The 25,873-nt window shown below is 42.6% G+C and overlaps 1 protein-coding gene across 3 annotated transcripts in view; it reads right to left on the bottom strand.

Annotated features, from left to right (window-relative positions):
* The window catches only part of lrp1bb (low density lipoprotein receptor-related protein 1Bb), a 296,012-nt gene that overhangs the window by 206,617 nt on the left and 63,522 nt on the right, over positions 1 to 25,873 (bottom strand). For all 3 annotated transcript variants that reach the window (XM_085384593.1, XM_085384594.1, XM_085384595.1), the window contains exon 2: positions 14,010 to 14,129. In XM_085384593.1, coding sequence (XP_085240719.1) covers positions 14,010 to 14,129 — 120 coding nt within the window. The remainder of the gene's footprint in view (positions 1 to 14,009; positions 14,130 to 25,873) is intronic.

Genomic DNA, 25,873 nt, shown 5'->3' with positions numbered 1-25,873 from the left:
ACAATAGACGAGCCATTTGTCTCTCATCTTCTGTGGTTTCTTTTAACTAAACCCGTCTTGAAGCCTTGTGGCTGAAAACGTTTCTGTAAAAGTTTATTATAACAAACCTGCTGACACACACTTTATGAAACAATCTGTACATGACATTTAAATAAGATGGCAGTTTGACTTTTAATATTAACTCCTGGGGCACATGTGGTTAGTCTGTTTAACACTCCACTATTATTATTATGGAAACAGCACAGGAGCAGCTCAGGGGTGTGTCCTCTCGCCACTGCTCTACTCCCTCTACACTTCAGACTGTGTGGCCACCCATGGCTCCAACACCATTGTGAAGTTTGCTGACGACCAGTGTTGGGACTAACGCGTTATTAAGTAACGCGTTACAGTAACTACGTTATTATTGTGGTAACGAGCACAGTAACTAGTTATTATGCCAAAATCAGGAACGCGTTACTCGTTACTGGGATTTAGATAGGCTCGTTATTCGTTACTTCGTGTGGTGGCTATCGCGGAGCTTCCACAGATTCAGTAACATTAGCAAGTGGTGGAGGCAGCAGGTGGATGAAGGAAAGGGGACGCAGAAGGAAAAGAGACCCGAGGCGGCCGCCGGTCCAAGTGTGAACTGAACTTCAGGTAAGAAGTTATGACCTGCAGTCTATCTGGGTCAGATATGAACCAAGTTTAGGTGGAGTTTATTTTCGTTATTCTGACTTTTTCCGTACTGCGTGCTAGCTAGCATGACGGAGTTTCTATACAGCTGGGTGGGTGCTATGAAGTTACTGATGTTAAACTTTATTTTGTTCATAAGTTATTAGAGTTGCCAACCGTCCCGTCTGGTATTCAGAGAAAATATTACGCGTTTCTTATTGAGGTGAAAAGGAACAGTTTGTCCCGTAATTCAGCTACAATGGAAAAAGACACAAAGCTGGATTTATTCTGTCTTTGCTGCACAGCTGCCTCTTCTTCTTTCATTCTCCCCCCTCCCTCTCCTGTTGCTACTTCAATCATGAAACTGATCAATGATCAGCTGATCGGCTCTCTTGTTTGTTTATCGCTCACTTTGCGCCGAAAGAGGAAACCAGCGGATGTCGCGCTAAACAGCAGCAGCACGTTTAAGCTTGATCAGCTGTTGTTAGAATTTATTTAATATTAATTTCTAGTATCAGCTGATGTTTGCTGGAGCCACAGCTGTAAAGCTGCTGGTCATGATATCGGTTTGGTTATGTGATGAGAGGGAAACATGAAGATGAAACCAGGAGATGTGATGATTCATCATCAGAGCTGTGATGGAGAAACAGGTTTACCTTTTAGGTGACATGGATGAGTTGAAGGGAAGTTATGAACTGTTTCTGAGAGACAAATAACCCCAGGATCCTTTTTTAGGTAGCTGACAGCTGGTAACTGTGCAGGGGTGGGTCTAGCAAAGTGTTGCCAGGGGGGCATGTAGGGCATTAAAAGGGAGAGGGGGGCACAAAGAAATACTTTTCTTTCTTATTCTCGTTTAAAATGTCTCGCTTTTAAAAAAATAATTATCTGAATCTTACAACAAACGATTGATAGATTGATGCATATATACCATCAGAACAGTGCACATCACTGTCACAACAGTGTTTGTTTTCATTCAAAGGCTTTATGATTCTTCCTATAATGGTGGGCCAGACTCTAGTCAAAATGCCCGGGACGATTTTCTGTCCCAGTCCAGCCCTGTATGCAGCTCATCTGTAGTCTGGTGTTACCCACATCTTCCTATTCAGAAGGCAGAATTTCCGAGTTCTGAGTACAATCAAAGCACCACGACTGCAGTTTTTGTGTTGGATGTAAAAGGCGCACATGACGCTGTGACGTAGGCTAGAATCATGGCAGCAGTCAATGACGGTCCAGGCGTGGGATTTCTCTCGTGGAAATATGCACATTATCTTTTCCTTTCTATTGGTCGGTGGCACAGTGCACTGTGGCACGTAAGCAAGCTAGAAGGCTGGCAAAGTTATGGAAACAACACATTAACAAGAGAAGTCTGAGTAAAACCAAAGTTACTTTCCCTAGTAACTAGTTACTTTGAAAGTAACGAGTAACTTGAAGTAACTGAGTTACTTTTGAGAGAAGTAACTAGTAATGTAACTAAGTTACTATTTTAAAGTAACTTACCCAACACCACTGGACGACACAGTGGTGTTGGGTGCCATCTCCAACAACGATGAGGCAGCCTACATGGACGAAGTGAAGAATCTGGCATCGTGGTGCCAGGACAACCACCTCCAGCTGAACGTCGGCAAGACCAAGGAGCTGGTGGTGGACTTCAGAAGGGGTCAGCACAGAGACTACAAGCCCATTATCATCAATGGAGCTCCAGTGGAGAGGGTGCAGTCCTTCAAGTATCTTGGTGTCCACATCTCCTCAGACCTGACATGGGCTGCCCACATTCAGGTCCAGACCAAAAAGGCTAGGCAGCGCCTGTATCACCTACGACAACTGAGGAAGTTCAGGGTCTCTCCAAAGATCCTCAGGATTTTCTATACAGGCGCTGTGGAGAGCATCCTCACACAGAACATGACATCGTGGTTCGGGAACAGCTGTGTGAAGGACCAAAAAGCTCTCCAGAGAGTGATCCGTACAGCAGAACGCTGCTGCAGGATTGCTCTCCCCCCGCTTCAGGACACCTACACCAGGAGATGCCGGACTAGAGCAGCGCAGATATTGAAGGACCCGTCCCATCCTGGCAACAAACTGTTCCAACTTCTGCAATCTGGTAGAAGGTTCCGCATCTTCCGGGCAAGGACAGAGAGACTCAAGAGGAGCTTCCTTCCCCAAGCCATCCGTGCCCTAAACACACACACCCGCCCTCTCACATCATCTATAACTGACTGAGACAGGACTCTTCCAGACACTAAACCAAGGCACAATGTACATTTCAATTCCTTTAATTTTAAATATGTTTATATTGTCTATCCTGTAAAACAGTCAGATTGTCTATTCTTATTAATGTACAGAATTCACCTGCTTGCTGCTACTACTGCACATTCACCCAGTGTATATACCATAAAAAAAAAAAAAATAAAAAAAAAACACCCAGCACGCCCCTGCGGGCGGTTTATCCTTCAAGCTCGGGTCCTCTACCAGAGGCCTGGGAGCTTGAGGGTCCTGCGCAGTATCTTAGCTGTTCCCAGGACTGCGCTCTTCTGGACAGAGATCTCCGCTGTTGTTCCCGGGATCTGCTGGAGCCACTCGCCTAGCTTGGGAGTCACCGCACCTAGTGCTCCGATTACCACGGGGACCACCGTTACCTTCACCCTCCACATCCTCTCGAGCTCTTCTCTGAGCCCTTGGTATTTCTCCAGCTTCTCGTGTTCCTTCTTCCTGATATTGCTGTCATTGGGAACCGCTACATCGATCACTACGGCCGTCTTCTTCTGTTTGTCTACCACCACTATGTCCGGTTGGTTAGCCACCACCATTTTGTCCGTCTGTATCTGGAAGTCCCACAGGATCTTAGCTTGGTCATTCTCCACCACCCTTGGGGGCATCTCCCATTTTGACCTCGGGACTTCCAGGTTATACTCGGCACAGATGTTCCTGTACACTATGCCGGCCACTTGGTTATGGCGTTCCATGTATGCCTTGCCTGCTAGCATCTTGCACCCTGCTGTTATGTGCTGGATTGTCTCTGGGGCATCTTTACACAGCCTGCACCTGGGGTCTTGCCTGGTGTGATAGACCCCAGCCTCTATGGATCTTGTGCTCAGAGCTTGTTCTTGTGCTGCCATGATTAGTGCCTCTGTGCTGTCTTTCAGTCCAGCTTTGTCCAGCCACTGGTAGGATTTCTGGATATCAGCCACCTCCTCTATCTGCCGGTGGTACATACCGTGCAGGGGCCTGTCCTTCCATGATGGTTCCTCGTCTCCCTCCTCTTTCTTGGGTTTCTGCTGCCTGAGGTATTCACTGAGCACTCGGTCAGTTGGGGCCATCTTCCCAATGTATTCTTGGATGTTCGTTGTCTCATCCTATATAAAAAAAAAAAACAAAAAAAAAACACCCAGCACGCCCCTGCGGGCGGTTTATCCTTCAAGCTCGGGTCCTCTACCAGAGGCCTGGGAGCTTGAGGGTCCTGCGCAGTATCTTAGCTGTTCCCAGGACTGCGCTCTTCTGGACAGAGATCTCCGATGTTATTCCCGGGATCTGCTGGAGCCACTCGCCTAGCTTGGGAGTCACCGCACCTAGTGCTCCGATTACCACGGGGACCACCGTCACCTTCACCCTCCACATCCTCTCGAGCTCTTCTCTGAGCCCTTGGTATTTCTCCAGCTTCTCGTGTTCCTTCTTCCTGATATTGCTGTCATTCGGAACCGCTACATCGATCACTACGGCCGTCTTCTTCTGTTTGTCTACCACCACTATGTCCGGTTGGTTAGCCATCACCATTTTGTCCGTCTGTATCTGGAAGTCCCACAGGATCTTAGCTCGGTCATTCTCCACCACCCTTGGGGGCATCTCCCATTTTGACCTCGGGACTTCCAGGTTATACTCGGCACAGATGTTCCTGTACACTATGCCGGCCACTTGGTTATGGCGTTCCATGTATGCCTTGCCTGCTAGCATCTTGCACCCTGCTGTTATGTGCTGGATTGTCTCTGGGGCATCTTTACACAGCCTGCACCTGGGGTCTTGCCTGGTGTGATTGATATATATATATATATATATATATATATATATATATATATATATATATATATATATATATATATATATATATATACACACACACACACACACACACACCGTATTTCCCGGACTACAAAGCCCACCTGAATATTAGCCGCACAAGCTAAAATCAGGGGAAAATCCTGTTTTGTACATACATTAGCCGCACCTGACTAAAAGCCGCAGGTGTTTCAATGTTGACTTATCATATGTAAGAGAATATGCACAAAGGGAATTGTCAGGAAAGAGATGGCTGTTTGGAGACACACCCCTTTTATTAATATTTTGAAAAACAAGTTATGGGTACATATTTGCACATGTAGTACATAACAGTAGCCTACAGCACACCAGAAAAATAGATTTAGACTACCTTTTATGCTCAGGTGCAGTGACACGGCTTTAACAAGAAGAAAAGTCAGTCATTCACCATCTTTCTCTTCTTCCTGCGCTCTAAAACCACCAAAGTCCTCTTCTCCAATGTCGGATACAAACAGGCTCAGGATGGCTTCGTCATCCACTCTCCGCTTCTCTCCTTCGTTGTCACTTTCAAAACCAAAGAAATCCTCGTTGTCAGTGTCAGAGTCGAACACCCTCAGAAGGGCCGTGGCGGTGTCCTCCTCTCCATCATGCAGCAGTCCAGCCCTTCGAAATCCGTTGGTGATCGTGGATGTTTTCGCACTTTTCCACGCTGTCAGAATCCACCGGTGGAGTTGGGCATAACTTGCTTTTCGCAAGTTTATCGCCGCTCGTCATCCACGCCTCCCGCTGAATGCGTAGCGCTACTTTGAAGTTTGTTTTTCGCGCTACTTCGTACGGCACTACGTTGCCTGGCGGACGGACATGTGACTAACATACCACTCTTGAACCCCGATCCTTCCGCCAGGCAACGTAGTGCCGTACAACAGCGGAACAAACAAAACAAATCGTCTTACGATATCACAAAAATCATGGAAAATCCATAGAAAAGCCGCACCTGACTAAAAGCCGCAGGGTTCAAAGCTTGTGCAAAAAGTAGCGGCTTATAGCCCGACAATTACGGTATATGTAATGTTCTTCCTCTACTCCCCCCCATTTTTTTGCACATGTCGAGGAGCGTGTCAGGCTACATTTCACTGTGTGTTATACTTGTATAACTATGCATGTGACAAATAAAGAACCTTGAACCTTGAACCACCATGCTGCAGCCCATAAACGTTTGATTCAGGTCCACAGTGCGAACAGCTCCATGAACAAGTGCAGATGGAAGCACCCAATCAGGACACTCCTTTCCTACCTTAAGTTTGAGCGACTTACAGAATTCCTTCATATTTTTCCAAACAGTTCATGCTTGAATGATTTCTCATGAATAAACACAGAAATCTTCAGACTCTCTTGGTTTGTGTCTCCAGCTGTTATCAGATTTAAAAAGTAATAATCCAAAGTGAAGGCGCGGTGGTGACACTGCAAACCAACCACACGCCCTTCAAAGAAAAAGGCTCTGGATAGATTTAGTGAGAAGCCTCGACCTTTGCATTTATGTATATATATTTCACACTATTTAATAAGTTCCAAGGCCCAAATTGGTGTGCTGGCCCACGGGGTAAATCAATTGATCATCAGCCTGTAAATAAGCCATTTTTTGCCTCGGAGGACACTTTAATGAGGACCATGGTTAAAGTATAATACACATAGCTGTTGGGAGGACATGTATTTGCTCTAACTATCCTCTGGCACTAACCCAGCTTCCCCTTGAGTAATCACTGAACTACAACGCCGGTGATGGTTTTAGCTCGTTCATTTCACTGTTAGATTATGCACAATTAAAAAATGAAGGTTATTGTCTCGGGTTCATCCGGATGCAGAAAGAAGTCCTGGCTGCCATCTAAGTGTGAGATAAAGCACTCTGAGCACAACGACTGGGATGATGTTCTGATTGGCTGTCACGGCAGGTACGTGCCTCTGTGTTTACTTTGACTTTAAGCTCATATCACACTGATGCCTTGTTCTCTGCTGCAGCAGCAGGGAGATAATGTAGCTTTTAGCACTTAAATGTCACAGCGGTTCCATGACAGCAAAGCACGTCAAGTTTATGAAATGTGCTCTTTTCTTCGGTTTTGCAGGTGACAAGCTGGGACGCTGTCCTTTACAACACTTGTACTAGGAGGGAATACAAAAGGGGGAATGTGTCAGTGCAGCTTAGCTGTTGAGAAGGAGGTTGTGAGAGCAAAGACAAAGAAGCGACGTGCTCCTCCCAGTGCATCACTCCTGACAAGCGTGAGACATAGTGTGGGTACGAGATTGTCACCAGGCAACCAAAATTTCCCGCTAATGGTTTTGCTTAAGACAAAACGCTGCAGCATGTGGAAACGTGTTAAACGGCAGGAGGAAGGGCAACGCAGCGAGCGCAGAGCTGAACGTGAGCACATGACACGTTGAGGGCAGCGAAGACGACTTTGCCTTTATGCGCCGATTTCATTTTGACACAAAAGCCATTTTTAATCGCAGAGACTTTTAAAAGCATATCGTGGCTTCGTGGGAACGACTCTTTCCAAGTGCACAGGCGCGCGCGGTATTTGTTGTGTCTGTTTCCTGCCTACTGAGACTGCTGGTGAAACAGATGGCACAAGCCTGGGGAAGTGTACATAAGTTCTGCTCCAAATGCAGAGAGGGAGAGAAATAGTAAATTAAAAGTCTTATTTCGAAGCCTCGCGCCTCCTGCTACAACAAACAAAGCCAAATTATTGTGCCTGCCAACTAGATGTATGTGCAGCGCATTGCGCTGATAGCAAAGGACAGTGATGCCCGACTGACTTTTGTTTTTTGGGGAAATGACGACGTACTAATGAGCTTCTAATAACTGTGGTCTGGTTCCAGCACATAAGCAGCTACATTTAAAATAATGGTATATGTAATTTTCTTTTTTCCTCTCTGATGAGTCAACACAAGTGTTATAACTCAGCAGGGAGGCAGAGATGAAGAGGAAGGAAAATAAACGTTACATAATGCAAAAGGCCCAGTCCTTCAGCTCGATAACAAGGTGCTACGCTACATTACCCCCTAAACCTCCAACCTACCGGCGCCAAGTCTCACGGGACCCACACACATTTGTGATACATTTATTTCAATGCAGAACTTGCCAGATAACAAAGACCCTGAAGGTTGTTGACAGTCAGCCTGGAATGCGCGAGAACGGCGTCTGCAGCGCCGCCGCAGACAGACCGCACATCTAAGCAGCATTTCCACAGGCGCTTTGTCAGCTGCACATCCAGATGTGCAAACAGTCAGATTAGTTAATGAGCTTAAAAGTGTTATTTTTATTTCATTCAAGCTGAGATTCAATTCATTTATTGGCCCCGGGTGGAACTAGAACCAGTATATAAATATACCACCAGAGGTGATGCTGCTCATCTTAGTTAAATCAGCTGCTCACCTGAGCAGGTGTTACTGCTCAGCAGACAGCAAACAGTGTCTGACCGTGCTGTGTTGTTCTGGCTGAATGATGATATTTGTTTGTATCTCTAAAGGAAGGCATATGGAAGAAAAGACTGCAGTGTTCAGTCTTACTGGGAAATGTGGACATTCCATACTGGTCTTTTCTTCAGAGGCACTTTGGTCAACACAGTCCTTGATCCTGCCTTTGTGCGACGCTCTATGCGCCAATTTACTTCTGGCTGTGCAGGCGAGACTTTGCAGAGTTCATCTTCGATATTTAAGAAAGTGATCGTGACATAGAAGAGAAAAGGCTGAAAACCAGTGCTGACTTTCAGATCTCCAGGTGCCAACGCAGACTCGACTCACTGTCTGGCGTCGGGCACGCTGTTGGAAACCAAATTATGCACAAAAAGAACAGCAGCATGGCTCTACTGTAAAATATGTTTATGCTGCAAAACTGTCCACAGTCCAGATCTGTCAGCTATTAAAAATAATTGGCTTTGAAAATAGAAACAAATAGAAAAAAAGAGGGTTTAAATATGTTACAGCCTGAGAATGAAAACGTGTCACTCCCTGAATTATAACACATTATAACCATGTTGTAATAAAGCAGATATTATGCAGCAGAAAAAACTGTAAAGTATATGAAAAAATAAATCCTGCTTTCAGGAGCATAAATGATGTGCAGGTCTTTCCTGTGACGCTTATTAACACCTGACCCCGCCTCCACTCTGACATCACCAGTAACATCCAACCAGGAAATGCTGCTGCTCGTTTCTTTTCTTTATACGTCTGTGGACCATCGATCCGCTTATTAGTGATCAAATATTTAAACAAAGACTAAACACTCCATCCACTCATTCTCCACCTTTGAATTTACTCGTGGAGGTTTTGTAACTGTAAGCATTATTCATAGATACATAAAAAAATTAAATCCAATTTTTAGTCTGAACTAATAACTTGTAGGTAAAATAAAAGTTCTGTGTGTTTGGCTGAGCTTTGTTCCTAGAAAGACGTAGACAAAGTGGGAATGTTGCTAAAGATGAAATGTTGCCTCTTGTGCAATCGATACATAAGACGTCAAGTGTTCAGGCAAATCCTTATTGGCAGGTGTGGGAATATTAGGAATATTACACATCTGAACATCCAGTTCATGTCTGTAACAATTTTACAACCGTACTGCAAACATAGATAAAACAAACGTCAGGAACTAAGTAACTAAATTACAGTCAGTAATATAACTACAAGATGAACACGTACTGGATCATGGATCAGATTTTATTTCATCTTTTCCCTTTTGATCACACGTTGTGTTCTAAGCTCTCTGTGGGCTGCTGATTAACGCTTTAGAAGAAGGCTTGGTAAGACGAGTCCTTCCTGTTGTTAAAGGGGAATAAGGACGGAGCCCTCGAGAGAGCCGTCTTTGAACAGCTGCCTCGACTCGCTGAGATCAACATCGGTGTGACTGGGTCGAGCCACACTACAGTCATGAAACTGATTCTGTGACCATGTTTTTGAAGTCAACCACTGACCCCTTTTATTGTCTTTTCCTCTGGGAGTCACTGTTCTATCACAGGACTCACAGGTCTGCACGTCCGCCACAATCACAAAGCTCCTCGTGGCAGCGCTACTGAGACCAGCCACAAGTCCATGAAATCCTTTCCTGAAGGATTCGCCGAGGATTAAAGTCCTAAGACGCTGTGTGCCAGCGTGTACCGCGAATGCAGAGACTGAGAGAGAGCTGCACGATGACAGCCATTAGCACTTGAAGTATTTATAAAATACATTTGCAGAAAGTGAATTAGGACTGTCCCACTTTATCACACATGCCAGCTAAGAGCAGATGCTGTGTCCTGAGACTGCCTTGACATTTTGACTTCCTTTTAACTGGGATGCACAAACTTGGAATGCGATTATTCGACTCTGAGCAGATACTAAATCTTTTCACGTTACCTTTCCCCACCCAGGATGTTAGCTGCCCTCGGAGCAAAGGCCTGACCACCAAAAACATTTGTTTCCACACTTACACATTTGGAGAAATGCCTTTTTTGCTCAGTATTCTTCAGCCATTCCTGAAAGCAGCCTGTTTTCACAGCTCCCTGAATAACTGTCATCATCTGTTCAATCCCGTGAGGCCTGCGGCTGATAGGATAAGCTGATGCCTCCTTCTTGTCTCTAGGTATTGCAATCCAAGGCCACCTTCCTCTTCCTTCTCCCCACAGACTCTGAAGTTGCAGTGATTACATCTCTCTCACTGAGCCAGAGGATGAAGGAAAGAGGCCATCAATGGCACTGAATTTTGTTGTGTATTAGCTATTTTATGTGTTAAGATAACAAATTCCTCTGTGTAATATTCACTGCCCCCCCGCCCAAAATAAACTACACAACTTCAAATATCCTCTGATTTTATTTTAACTTGGTAAACATCGTCCTATATTGCGGAGCTTGGTTATTGCAGTCTCTGCTGCCGCTTCAGAAGGCAGAGCACTTTCCAATCGTGTGTCTTTGTTTGTAAGGCAAAGCTGATCTAATCCGGATTCTATCAACGGATAATCCACTGTAATGAGCCACGCAAAATTCCTTAGATGAATATGCAAGGTCTTATTTCTGCAAGGTAAAGCAAACAAAAAGTGCCAGCACATAATTGATTGTCTTTTTAGAGCACAAGCCTCGGCCCATGGCCACAGAGTAGGAACTATGTTGTATCTGTCATATTTAAGCCTTTGTCACACAGGGATCACAGGTGGCAGAGCAGCAATCACACAAGTTATCAAACGTCTGCTGGGAGCAGCCAGCGGGGGCCAGTGTGCCCGTTTTACATGAAGTAAAACTCATCAATGCTCACTGGGTTTTCAGTTTAAAATCTATTGTGATGTAAAACACTTTGAAAGTTTTGTTCTGTTTTGCTTATTAAATGGAGGAAGCAGGTACTGAGTGGGGCCTTACTCAGTGCTGGTGGTTGGGTTATAAACATGACACTTGTTGGCAGAAGGGCTGCCACGATTAGTCGAGTAGTCACGATTATGTCGACTGATTTAATAGTCGACGCGTCGTTTGCAGCTTTGTAAGATCCCAAAAGACGCAGGAATAAGTAGCAGGATTTAAGAGTGTAATAACGGACTGAAACAGAAGATGGCAGCACTGCATGTTCAAGGATGCCAGCTGCCGTTAAACCCCGAAGAAGAAGAAGCTGTATCATAGCTGTTTCTAGATTCAGGCCGCATCCTCTCGAGGCCACATTTGTAGGCCAATTACGTCACAGCGACGTGATGAAGGCTGTCCAAATTCAAAGACTCCTCCAAATCCGTCCTTGAAGGATGGGTCGGGAGTATCCTTCATGGCCCGACCTATCCCAGAATTCATAGCGCGGCCCAGCCAATTCCAGTTTCCAACAATGGCGGCAGCTAATTAGTTTTAATATTACTCTTATTGCTCTTTCTGGGTCACAAAATAAACGTTTAACATATTTTCAGGCGAGAATGTAGCTGTGTAGAGTTGATAGCAAGGAGCAGACGGCTGAGTTTATTAAACCGAAACAATCTGCAAATTTCATTAAAGGTTTATTAAACTATCATCTTGTCTTTATTTTTAGTTAGCACAGACCTGAAACACTTCCCGCTGTAAGCTAATGATAGTTTTATAAGAGCAGATGCTGCTGGTGCAATAAGCTGCACGTTTTACGTCCAGTGGATCCATGATCTGATTAGTCAACTATCAAAATAATCGTTTGTGGCAGCCCTAGCTGGCAGCTTGTTCAGTTTTGTTGATGTAAAATATTTTGTTCCCCATCTTGTCCAATCATATGTTGCATTGAATCGCGACAGAGGTATGATTACAGGCTCTTGTTCAGTAATGAAGGAGAGTCTCTCATTACCCACCATTCACTCACCAACTCCTGTCATGATCTTCCTTCCTCTTAGGGACGCATACGTCCAGTCCCGGTTATTTTCCAGACAATTGCACTCACAGCCCAACCACACACGGCTCGCTGGGCCTCGCCGGCCATCATCAACAACGAAAGCATCTTTCAAATCACGAGGCAAGCGAAGGAACGAAAAGAGCTAACGTATGTGGTGAGGGAAGGGAACATTAGTCTATAGTTTCTGTAGCAGTCAAAGCTTCATGCTGTCCTACACGACTGTTTTTGGAAATAATGGTGGTGATGTGTTTAGAAAAAGGCAATAAGCCGCGTCTGAGATATTAAAGGTTGACTTATATATGTAGCACAGAAAACCCCACAGCAATCCACTTTATCAACAAAGAGACAGCAGTAAATGTCATGCTATCTGCTTTTACTTTTTCTATCTTGAGAAAGACAACCCATCCTACGAGGTCCCGTCTGTACTTTCTGATCATGTCTAATGTCAGAGGGCTGTTGCTTTATCTCAGCGTGCACAGAGGCAGGGGAGTTTCTGCAGCAGACCACATCTCTGTTGCGTACGCACTGTTGTACATTAGCGAGCACGCATACAGCTGTGAACATCTGCTAAGTGTAATTATTTAATTTAGACGTACGTAATCAGGTCCTTCATCTTCCTCTGCAACAAGCAGAGCAGCTACAAGAAGCCTACATGATACATGACCTCTTGCAGGCGAGGGCATAAATAATTGTTGCGCGCTGTGGACAATTTATGCACAGATGTCACTGCCAAAACTATAAAGTCCTAATTATGCCCGATAACTCACACTGATGAGGAACCTGGGCTGAATGTTAATAATTTAGTTGTGCTACCTTTTTCATCTGTGTTACAGTGACAGCGTCGCGATCATTTACAAAGACCCATCTATGTCACAGTACTGCGAACGTGCTGCTGCGTTTCTTTATTAAAGATAATATATGTTTGTAAATAACAATGCCCCAGAGATTATACATAAACCAATCAGATGTGAAAGATAAATGAAGGTTTGCACGACTGTGCTGGGATGGGAAAAGCTGATTCTTCATATCCGTCTGCATGCAGCACTTGCAATAATCCCACCAAGTAATTGCTTTGTGATCGCTGCAATGTTTTTGTTTTAAACTAGATCAGACACGTCTCCATTAGCTCTTGAAAACATCATATTCCAGATAAGTTCATTGGACTGTCACTTCTGTAAACAGAGGTAATAATAACACACTAAAGACGGTGAGTAATCACAGCAGTGCACCAAGCACTCGCATATCTGCAAGACAAATGAATGTCTACATGCATTATTTAACTGAATCTAAAGGGGACGAGCGTTTCTGGTGATGTGTCGCGTTCATTTAAAAAGTACTGGTCCCACAGAAGATATCTCCAACTATCCCACTGTTGTGTGCTGAGAGAATGGCATGATATATTAGGTAAGAATTAAGGTACCGTGGACACGTCACCAGTTTATCACAGCCTAACACAGAAAAGCAAAACTCAGGCTCACACCTGTGTTCAGTGCTGCCACATCACATGCAGCAAGCAAGCCTGTTAGCTGCAGTAAGAGAGGAAATCGCAAAAGGCGCAGAAATCCAAGGAGGCACAGAGTCGATCAGCAGCTGTGGTCAACTTCAGTTTATCTCAGTCACATCAAAATGAGTCAAAGTGTCAAATGTGACTGTAAATGCTGCATGCATACTTTCACAACCGGATTCACCTGGATTCAAATCATAGATTTAAATCACATATTTACATTTTTTTCCTTTCATGTATTTAAATTATGTTTTGTTTCTATAAGTTTTGTCAGAATCACCAAAGCTGCATGAAGGAGGAAACCACAGGAAACAAATAGAAACAACGTTACCTTTTTGGGTAAAACACAGATAATGTTGTGTGCTGTTAGTATGAGTCTGCAAATATGAAACTTTGTATCAAATGAGGAATTATGGCAGAATTTCATATGGCAGGTGTTTGTGCATCAGTAAGAAATGGATGGAATGAGAAACTTACACACGTGATCAGTTTCGTCGGACTCATCGGGGCAGTCGGGCTCGCCGTCACAAAGCCAGTCCTCGGGCACGCAGGTGTCGTGGTTGTGACAGTGAAATTCCCCTACGTCGCACAAGATGTCTGGATGGCGTGAGCAGAGGGGTGGAGAAGGAGACAGAAGAGATGCAGCATGAGGTGATGGTACTGAGCAAACGCATGCATGAGCGCATGTTTCAGCAGAAAACATGCGCTGGGCGTCAACACAACAGGAGTGAATGGAGACGACGTGACTTCTGTCACTTTCAATGCAAATGCTTGTGTGCAGAGGCGTTGTTGCACGCAGAATTATCATCGTCAATGCAGGAAGTCGAGAGAAACATAGAGTGTATGCACATCTTTGCTTGCAAAGGATTCTGGGAAGTAGCTAGCCGGTCGTCACGGCAAAGCTACGAGAGCGTCTCTCAGCATGGGCCCGAAAAAAGTTCTGTCAGCCGAGGAAGGAGACGATATTAAGAAGTCGCTGGAGTTTATGACAGAGGAGATTTCTACTGTCAAACTGCAGCAGAAAGCCATCCTGGACCTGGTCGAGGAAGTTAAGGCTCTCCGCATCCAGAACGCCGAGAAGGATCGGCAGCTGGCGTACCTGGAGAACAGAGTGGCGGATTTGGAGCAGTACACCCGGATGAACGATGTTATCATCACGGGGCTTCGCATCAAACCCCGGTCATACGCCCGGGCGGTCGCCACTGACAATGTAGGAGGGCCAGGAGAGGAAGATGTCAACTCCACGGAGCATCAAGTGGTTACCTTTCTACGGTCCAAAGGTGTGGAAGTGGATTATAACAACATTGAGGCTTGCCACCCTCTACCCCGAAAAAATGACAGTGACAAACCAGCCATCATTGTGAGATTTGCAAACAGAAAACAGAAAACAGAAAACAGAAAACAGCACTGTTAAAACAAGGAAGGAAACTGAAAGGATCCGATGTCTTCATGAACGAACATCTGATAAAAAGAAATGCGGACATTGCCAGGAAAGCACGTTACTTGAAGAAACAGGGAAAAATTCAAAATACATGGACCACCAACTGCAAAGTATTCATTAAACTCAATGGAACACCGGAACAAGCCAAAGTGTTGGTCATCAGAAATATGGAAGAGCTGGACAAATACTGAGGTCAACTTACTCTGGAGGTATGAATACACATGTGACGTGGCACACAACACAACACATGGCACAGTCCAAAAGAGCTTCATCTGCATCCGGCAACAATATCAACATGACTCATTGGAATTCTCTTTATGATAATCTGGAACTGAGAACATTTCGATACACAGACCATAATGTTCTAGACTTAGAAAAGGATATAGACCCGGAAAATAATTTCTTCTACAACATCAGCTGTAACTGCTGCTACTTCACTGATGAACAGTTTAAGCACACCATCAACACGGAAAATAAATTATCAATAATCCATTTTAATAGCAGAAGTCTGTATGCCAACTTCAACAATATAAAGGAATATCTAAATGAGTTGACAAATCCATTTGGAATTATTGCCATTTCTGAAACATGGATCAATGCGGAGAAAGGAATGGACTTTGGACTGGAGGGATATGAAGTGAATTTTGTAAATAGAAGGAACAAGAGTGGAGGGGGAGTAGCTGTGTATGTGGATAAAAACCTAAACTACAAGGTGGTAGAAAGTATGACAACTGTAATTGATAATTTACTAGAATGTATAACAATTGAAATTTATAAGGAAAAAGAAAAAAATGTAATAATTAGCTGTATATATAGAACACCTGGCTCTAGTATTCAAGTATTTAATGACTTCATAGAGGAAATATTCTCTAAAACAAATCAAAAAGTTATGTTTATCTGTGGTGATTTTAATATTGACCTGTTGAATCCAAAAAAGCATAAAATGACCGACGAATTCCTAAACACTATGTACAGTTTGAGTTTACATCCTAAAATAACCAGGCCTAGCAGAATTACACCACATTGTGCCACCTTACTTGACAATATTTTCACTAACAATATGGAAAACAACATTGTGAGCGGAATATTAATTAATGACATCAGTGATCACCTACCAGTTTTTGCAGTTTATGACACTAATTATAAGAAAAATCAGCATGAAGAACAACTGAGATACAGACGTGTAAGGACAGAAGAAACTATGACTGCATTTAAGAACGATCTATTAAATCAGGACTGGGACAAGGTGTACAAAGAAGCTGATATTGATATTGCATATGGCATATTTTTAAGTATATTCATGGAGTTGTACGATAAAAACTGTCCAACAATAAAATACAACAGAAAGCACAAATATTCAGATAGACCATGGCTCACTAAGGGTTTACAAAATGCATGTAAAAAGAAAAATACACTCTATAGGGAATACCTAAAACAAAGAACAAAAGAAGCTGAAAATAAATATAAAAAATACAAAAATAAGTTGACCAATATTATACGTGTATGTAGAAAGGAGTATTATAGTAAAATATTGAACAACAATAAACATAATATGAAAGGAATATGGGATGTTTTAAACGGTATCATTAAAAATAATTCTGGACAACAAAGTTATCCACAATACTTTATCGATAATGGCAATATTATGGAAAACACTGCTGATAAGGTCAACAGCTTTAATCATTATTTTGTAAATATTGGACCAAAACTGGCAGAACAAATTCCTGAGTCACTGCCATCAGTAGACTGTAGTGAAAACCTGATTGATAGGAACCCTAACTCAATGTTCCTCACATCAGTGGAGGAAAAAGAAATAATTGACATTGTACACATGTGTAAATATAAAACATCCACTGATTGTAATGATATTGACATGAAAATCGTCAAGAAGGTCATTGAAGGAATTGTAGGACCTCTAACATATATTTGCAACTTATCATTTCAGACGGGAAAAGTGCCAAACAAAATGAAAATAGCTAAAGTTGTGCCGCTGTATAAAACCGGGGACAGACGCCACTTCACAAATTACAGGCCTGTTTCTTTACTACCACAATTCTCCAAAATCCTAGAAAACCTGTTTAATAAACGATTAGACAAATTCTTAGATAAATATAAATTACTCTCTGACAGTCAATATGGATTCAGATCAAAAAGATCAACATCTCTGGCATTAATCGAATCAATTGAGGAGATTACGAATGCTATAGATCAGAAACAGTATGCAGCTGGAGTATTTCTGGATCTCAAGAAAGCATTCGACACAATCAATCATGACATATTAATTAATAAACTGGAACGGTATGGGATTAGGGGGGTTGTACTGCAATGGGTGAAAAATTATTTAAGTGACCGGAAACAATTTGTGAAGCTGGGTGTCCATTCCTCATCATGCTTGGACATTGCTTGTGGTGTTCCACAAGGCTCTGTACTGGGTCCAAAATTATTTATTATTTATATAAATGATATTTGTAAGGCATCTGATATATTAAAATTAGTATTATTTGCAGATGACACAAATATTTTTTGTTCTGGGGGGAATCTAAAGGAGCTGCTGGATACAATTACTTCAGAAATGTGCAAAATTAAAAAATGGTTTAACAGGAACAAACTATCGCTAAATCTAAGTAAAACTAAAATTATCTTATTTGGGAATTCCCTTAGAAATGCACAAGTGCAGATTCATGTAGATGGTGTGGAAATTGAAAGAGTACTTGAACATAAGTTTCTTGGTGTGATTATAGATGATAAATTAAACTGGAAGTCTCATATAAATCATATACATAACAAAATTTCAAGAAGTGTCTCAATCTTGAGTAAAGTAAAACACATTCTGGACCACAAATCACTCCACATTCTCTATTGTTCCCTGATTGCACCGTATTTGAATTACTGTGCAGAGGTTTGGGGCAATACTTACAAATGTTCGCTATCATCAATCTTTATATTACAAAAAAGGGCCATAAGGATAATCCATAAAACTGGTTACAGAGATCATACAAATCCACTATTCTTAAAATCAAAAATTCTAAAATTCACAGATCTGGTTCATTTTCTCACAGCACAAATTATATATAAAGCAATAAATAACCTGCTTCCTGACAATATTCTAAAAATGTTTTCTAAAAGGGAACGGGGATACAATTTGAGGGGGGAATTAAATTTAAAACATCCTCGTATCCGTACAACATTGAAAAGTTTTTGCATCTCTGTGTGTGGAGTGAAGCTGTGGAACAGACTAAGTAAAGATATGAAGCAATGTCCAAGCATGGCGCAGTTTAAAAAGCGGTTTAAGGATATGGTTTTTACAGGGTACAGGGAAAAGGTAGAGATTTGATAGGGTGTTCTTGTCTAATATTTTCATGTGTGTGCGCATGCACGGGTTTGTTGGTATGGGTATATATGTATGTATGTATGTATGTATGTATATGTGTATATGTATATGTGTATATATATATATATATATATATATATATATATATATATATATATATATATATATATAAAATTGTAGGTTGTGTATCCTTCAGGTGTTAATGGGGTTATTGAAAATGTGTATATGTGCGTATGTGTGTATATACGTAGGTATGGATAGATAGAAACATATGTGTATATATTAAAAAAAAAAAAAAAAAAAAAAAAAATTACACATAACATATAATGTAATTACAAGGAGGTATTTCTGTAGTCTATTGATACTAGATAGTGGAAAAGGGGTGGGATTAAATAAGCTTATGCTTCTTCCTGCTCCTTTTTGAACATGGACGTTATTTGGAGTTGTGGTTGCTCGTTTTCCTTTTGTTTGCTTTGTTCATTTGTCTCTTTTAATTCTATTTTTTTTTTTTTATACTTTTTCAACATGTTCAAAATAAAGATTCAATCAATCAATCAATCAATCAGCAGAGAGCTGTCCTTAAGTCAGCGGCATGTCGTCTGCAGGCCGCAGGTCTTTATCAGAACAGGAGGCCACACATTTCTGTACAGGAAAAAAAACTGGCGCTGCCCGGGCATTGTGGTTTTGACAGCTACTCTAACAAAGACGCGATGTCCTTCGTGACTTGGAAAACTATTCCAAAGCAACTCGGCGAGTTTGTTCTTATCTTTTTGCCTTCTCGGTACTGTGCGGAGTTCAGTGAAAGCCCAGTCAACTAAAAAGTCATCATAGCCTTTCAATACAGCGAGCATCTATCAAAGCGTTGACACGTTTCCTGCCGGTAGCTGTCACAGACTCAGTTCGATCATACTGCAGAATGACACCAGCTTTCGCTAAAGATTTGACACCACAATATGACCTGCCGTTACTTCCCCTCAGCACAGAGCGAAAGCTGCAATTTGTTTCGAAGCTTAACCCACGGACAATCAGACGGGCTCCAACTCCCTCCTGCTCGCTCGCTCCATCTTTTTCCCAGTGTGTTCCTAACCCATTAGTGGTGGGAGTGAAGCAAGTGTGGGATCAGGTCTGGAGCGTTTCAACAGTGGGAGTGATAATTCAACGCACTGCTGCCCCCGGCACCCTCCGGCAAATGCACCACCCAGGAACAAATCTGAAAAGGTCAAACATCTCATCCATTCCGCTCCTCGTATTCCCTCTGATGCAATATTTCAAATCTTACTATTTAAATCAAGGCCTTTGTTTTATATGCAAAGTGCTTTTCTCAATTTTTAAAGGGGAACATTTTTAAAATTATACATGAAAGCACTCGAAACCTTAAACAAAAATAATAATTAAGATTCAGGTAAACGGTAAGTCCAGGCAGCACATCGGCTTTATTTTGTCCTTCTGAGCTCAATATTTCTCAGCAGCACATAATTTCCACGTAAGCCGGTGTCACTGAGCTTCTCTCAACATCAAACAAATTACATATTAGAGTCTTGGACGAACCACAGTTACACACACTTCCTGGTTTCTTTGGCTTTTCTTTTCCTCACATTTTCAGATCATCAAACAATTTTAAAAATAGAGTAAAAAAAAACTCATGTAAATACAAAAAGTCGTTTTTAAATGACAGTTTCGTGTATTAAGGGAAGAAAGCAGCAGTGGTGCGCGATACTGCTTATTCTGGTATCGATCTGACACCAGTAAGTACGAGCCAGTATCACCGATATCGATACTTTTGTCATTGAATTGCTGAATCTCAAATCATTTTCATGACCTTGAGTGTTTTTATGATGATTCCTTTTTTATTACTAAATAGTTAAAACCCAGGACAAAGTTAGGACAAAGCTTATGGTTAAATAGAAAATGCTTTATTATCCACTGATGCTTTTAAAAATCAGCTGAAGCCATTTTCATACAGGCAAGTTTTTAATTTGTTGTTTTTATGTTGTATTTTACTGTTTTACATTGTTATTTGTTGTATTCCCATTCTTTTCATTTGGCATTTCGTGATTTTTATCTGTATATATATATAAATACATTTTACTTACTTTTTTTTTTTTTTTAGAAAAATCTGAAATAAAATAAATAAATAAAAAGCAAACCAGTAAACAATTTAAAACAAACAAGTACTGTTGACAAACTATAATACAAAAATCAACAACAACAACTGGTGAAAATATAAATAATATCCAATATCCAAAGACACATCCCCCCCCCCAAAGCGTCTAAGTCATGGCGCAGCATCTAAACACACGGGGTGAGGGGGGGGGGGGGGGGGGGGGGTACAGTGTGCCTGCTCTGCGCTGACACGGGAGTGGCGAGTGCGGCGACCTGGCTGTTTGGACGTGTCATTGAATTGCTAAATCTAAAATCATTTTCATGACCTTAAGAGTTTTTATGATGTTTCCTTTTTGGAAACACCCTTCAGGACCTTTTGCACCTCCACAGTCCCACTGAGCTTCTGATGAATGTTACTAGCACACTCTTATCCATGCACGAGCCAGTGAGTCGCACTCTTTCTTGTAGTGAATCGAGGCCTGGTCTTAGAGTCCTGCTGTACTGCTCTACCAACCAGGAGCCGGTGCTCTGGCTCTCTGGTGTTAGCTTTCTGAGCTGTGCTCTTGTATTGACTCGTGCATACTCAGTCATGGAGAGCTGTTAGCCTCTTCATCCTGCAGCTGTAGGATGTCTGCCTTTGTGAGGATGACTAGTTCTTGTTCTGGGAAGTCGCTGTGTTCTGCTCTTAGGTCCACCAGTCACTTGGTGCTGGTGGTGCGTCACACCTCTTTCTCCCAGTTCTTCCAGCACTGCTCAGCTCTCGGTGGGCTACCCCTGTGCTATTCCTCTTCCCTACTATTCCCACCTGCACTCTGGATGGTTTGTAGAGCAGGTCGTTTGTTCCCTGCTCCTGTGACACATCTCTTAGGCCTAGTGGCCACGCTGCGGCTCCCAAGGCCCCCATTTATGACCTCAGTTAACCAATTAACTGACTAGTTTCTCAGATTTGGGCTTCCACTCTTCTTCTCCACTGGGAGCTTCCTCTACATGCATTCTTGATCTTATACACAACTGCTTATAGGATTATTTAACAGTGGCATGTATGAGCTCGTTGGCTTCAGTGCACTGGAAAAAGAAAAACACTATATAAAAGCTAAGTATTGTGACGACATTATTTACATGAAATAGTAAAGCATCAATAAGCACATGCTGGGATTGAGGTTGGCAGGGACACGCTCACTTTGCCGAAGTCTCTAAGAGGATGTCTCCTATGCCTTCAGAGCTGAATTGATTACTCCTAAAAAGCAGAGGGCTGGTGACAGAAGGGCCATTTCCTCAGCTAGTGATGGAAACCATGAAAGAAGCTGTCCCTGGACCTCAGAGCAACCCAGTTACCCACTGATGTTCTACCTCCTTTCATGCCACTTCATCTTCAAAGCTAAGGGGCCAAATATGAGCAAAGCAAATGACCTCTTATGTCAATTCATCTTTCCCCTCTGCTTTTCCAAACAGGCTCTCCTTGACAGGCTGCTCCGTCCCTGCAGCTGTTAGGGGACAACAGGGGGACGAACGCACGACTGAAGGAAAGTAACTGCTCCACTTTTCTTTTGTTCCTCTTCTATTCTGAAGATTGTTGTATTTTCATAAGAAGCTGGTGGCGTAACACACACACACATGCACGCACACACATGCATGCACGCACACACACATCACAGGAGTGATGACTGCAGGAGAACAAAATTGGAGCAAGAAGACATTTTGCAAAGGTGAGCTCCACCTTCTGCAGGTGAAGCACGCAGCCGTACGAGCTGCATTACCGCAGCAGTGGGAAACGCAACCCGGCACTCGGACGGCCACATTATTCCGAGCTTCATTCCCGACACCAGCAGCCGCACTGGCACAACACTGTGGCTCATTAAAGGCATTGAGCCTTTGAAATGTGCCAGATTTTCAGAGGAAGAAAGAGATATTAAGAGGCAGGCAGACAGGGAAGATGGTTTGCAAACCTACCCAAGCAAGACCAGCCAGCAGTCTTTTGTAGTATGTACCCTGTATTGATCATTTTCTTTTCCTTTTTGTATGTAAGAATTCTGGAGTGTTGAGCCAATTATTCTGCCTGAAATGCTGTAGCATGAGCGCTCAGACATCACAACATGTTTCTTCACCCTGCATGTTGCAATAAGGCATCCGCTGTCCTGTTTGCTCTCTCCCATTAAATTCAGACGCACACAAGAGCTTAGGCCTCTATAAATCTTTCTAAACAATATTATACTCCAATGAGGTAAACTACAAACTGCTAAGACCTCCTAATCCCCTCAGTTGCATCAGACACACAGTTCAAAATATGGTACACTGGATAAGTCTTAAGCCAGAGGCCTGTTCAACCAAACCTGTGTTATAAAAGCAGCAGTGCAGCACGTGACTGCAAAAGGTGCATTTAACGCCAGCTTTGCTGCACAGCTGAAACAGAAAAAGCTGATCTGGGAATATTTATTAGTCAAGAGGCTGCTTCTTAAATAAGCTGCTCGCAGCTCATCAGACTTACTCTGTGCTACATTCAGCAGGATGCTGTGTGGGAATGTGACAGGACCAGAGGTGGCAGAGTAACAGGAGAACTACCTCAACCAAGTTTTACTCAAGTAAGAGTTAAAAAGCTACTTGAGTACTGATCATAACATCTGATTTAAGGTTTAAAATGAGACAATCAGGCAGAAATATAAAGTTTAGTGCAAATGTTGGTATTTGAACGACTGAAAAGAAAAAAAATACTACATATAAATAACATGATTATAAATAATAATGTAGGTAATAGGCAAATATACACATATTAGAACAGAGTAAAGTACTTCCAGTGATATATATGGTGTTACTTTACTTCTCTGACAGGCTCAGCAGATAGAAAAAGTCTCACTGTGACATAAACTGCAGGTTTGTGTCTCCATCTTTGGTTAAAACGTGTTTATTGTTCATTCACTGGATTTACTCACACTGAGTAAAGTAGCCAGAAGAGTAGTAGTAGAGTTACTTCCTAATAATTTTACTCAAGTAAAAGTATAGTCTATTGTCATTGCACAGTCATATATAGTACAATAGTACAATGAAATTGGAACCAGTAAAATTACTCCCAAAAGTAAATGTAATTAGTTACTTCCCCCTCTGGACAGGACAGGGTAGTGCAATGGGCCCATGCTATACCTAAGGTGGTCGAGGTCATCGAGCAGCCAGAGAGAAGCAAACATGTCAGTGACACATGCAGATATGCTGGCGTGCACGAACATGAGCGTGTGGAAGATTCTGGTCAAACTCATCTGGAATAAGTACAAAGACCTGAGTGACTGTGACACCAAATCATGACGGCTCTCAGTCAGCAGCACACAGCCTGTGTGATATAAGAGCCACGTCTGCTTCCCAATGAGCCTTCATATCCGCAACTTCAAAAAAGCGATCAGCGTAACTGCTCTCGACAAACAGCAAAATCAGCACCGAGGAAAAAGAAACAGACAAAACATGTACACTCAAATTAGATCCATTTGGAGTTGGCGATACTGAATGAAGACTGAGATATTTCTGTGCTTTATGTTTTGTTTGGCTTATTTTTTAAAAATAGCAAATCTTTGGAGGGATAACAAAGTCAGGCTGGTTACCAGATAGCTACAGAAATATCATGAAATTTTAAAAAGGGGAAGAGTCAGTGAGCGCAAGAATATTGCATCTCATATCACCAAAAACTGAATGCCTGTCTGAGGAAGAAAAACACGACTCTTTTAGACTCATCTATACGAACAGTGGGGGACTATAAAGAGAAGCCTGAGCCTACGCAGTCGAGGCTCTGACCTGGAAACTGTATTCTCAGAAGGTCGATACGTCAGCACTTAACAAGCAGGTAGTGCTCTGTGGAGGGACGAGCCGTGAAATGGTGACAGGGTGAAGGTGAACGCACTGACACGGGTTTGATCCGCAGTGGGCTGAAGTCACAACCGGAAAAGGTCTCCTGAAGTTTGTGCCTGATGTGCTCAGAGTGCGCAGAGTTATAGAGTCCACAGACGCGCACATACATCAGCGATCTCAAACGTCTCACAGCGTCAGAGTCCACTTGGCATCCCGGCCGGCTGCAGGTCACATGCATTATGGATGAGTGTGGGGCTGTGAGCCAAACCAAGCAGGTTATTAAGCATAACAACAGTATAATGCGGTCTCTGCCTTAATCTTCATATCTTTAATCTGCCAAAAGATGCAAAGTAGTGCGATGCATCTCAATGACGCCTCGCACCTGCATAATGAATCTTTATTACAAGCGTATCTCTAGAAGTGACATACGCCATGTGCTATTTAGACTTAAATGCCATCCGCGTCAAATCTGATCAGCATATGAAGACGAGAGAGTGCCGTGACTCTGCTCGCCGATGAGCGATTGCAGAATGTCGCAGCACTCCTGGACGCACGCCCGCTCCAGAAGTTGTTTTTCTCAAGCCAGCTTTGTTTGAGACGGGAGAAAATGATAATGTACTAAGACAGATAAGCAATTATGTTTACAGAATCTGAGATACCACATAACTGTCTCCAGGAAACACCAGATTGTACCCGCGGCCATCCCCCGTGGCGATGCTGAGCAGCTCTGCATTCTCGACATGAAGCGGGTGAGAAATCAATGCTGTAGGCTTTGGGGCCTTCATTAGATACTGCCTGACCTTCACTACAGAGAGAGGTCACTTTTATTTTCGCAACAACAGCAGGGGCATGTCAACAAATTATTAAAAGGCAGCACCGTATGAAAAGTTTCAGGAGACAATGGTGGAATGGCCTCCTGCTCCTTGGCACAAATCCCTGCACCAGTAAACAATGAATGATTCATGAGAGCGATCTTAAGCTGGGTTCCTACCCTTTTATCCCACCGCCGAGGATGCATTTATGAAGAAATAACTATATTACAAGAATTATGTGAACAAGGCATGAATGATGTTGATATCTGACACGTTATCTGATACGTTACAACTTCAATAACATTAAGAGCGCGCAAGGGAAATGAATCCCGATAACAATCATTACTGTTCACATTATCACAGTTATTAAAAGATTCACAACGTATTAAAACAGCTCTCAAAACATTCTGATTTCCTTTGTGGGGTTTTGATGAGTTTACTGTCTTATTGCACAAACATTTGCTAACAGTTGTACATATATTTATTAGTTTCAGATGTAGCCATTCTTGTATTTTGCACAACTCTGTTGCTTGTGAAGCTCGCACACAAGAATTTCACTCACATGTGCTGTACCAGTGTACCTGCACATGTGATGTGACAATAAAAGTGATTTGATTTTGATTTGACAGTTAGGTGAAGTCAAAGTAACCGAATCCTCGCTAATGTTAAGGTGAGCGAGGTGATTTCTAGCTCTGATCTATCAGACTGTGACGGGTCTGTGCTGGTCTCGCCAACAACAATCAGGATGAATTCACCTGATGCTGAGTTACAGGGATTTATTGGTTTGATTTTGGGGGATTTCTTTTATTTCCTGAAATTCTCTCAA

The sequence above is a fragment of the Rhamphochromis longiceps genome, linkage group LG16, assembly GCF_057381845.1.
Source record: "Rhamphochromis longiceps isolate RC_006_pf linkage group LG16, R_longiceps_female_GT1.1, whole genome shotgun sequence".
NCBI classification, from domain to species: domain Eukaryota; kingdom Metazoa; phylum Chordata; class Actinopteri; order Cichliformes; family Cichlidae; genus Rhamphochromis; species Rhamphochromis longiceps.
The sequence above is the reverse complement of the archived record's forward strand: the minus strand, read 5'-3'. Positions and strand labels throughout refer to the sequence as shown.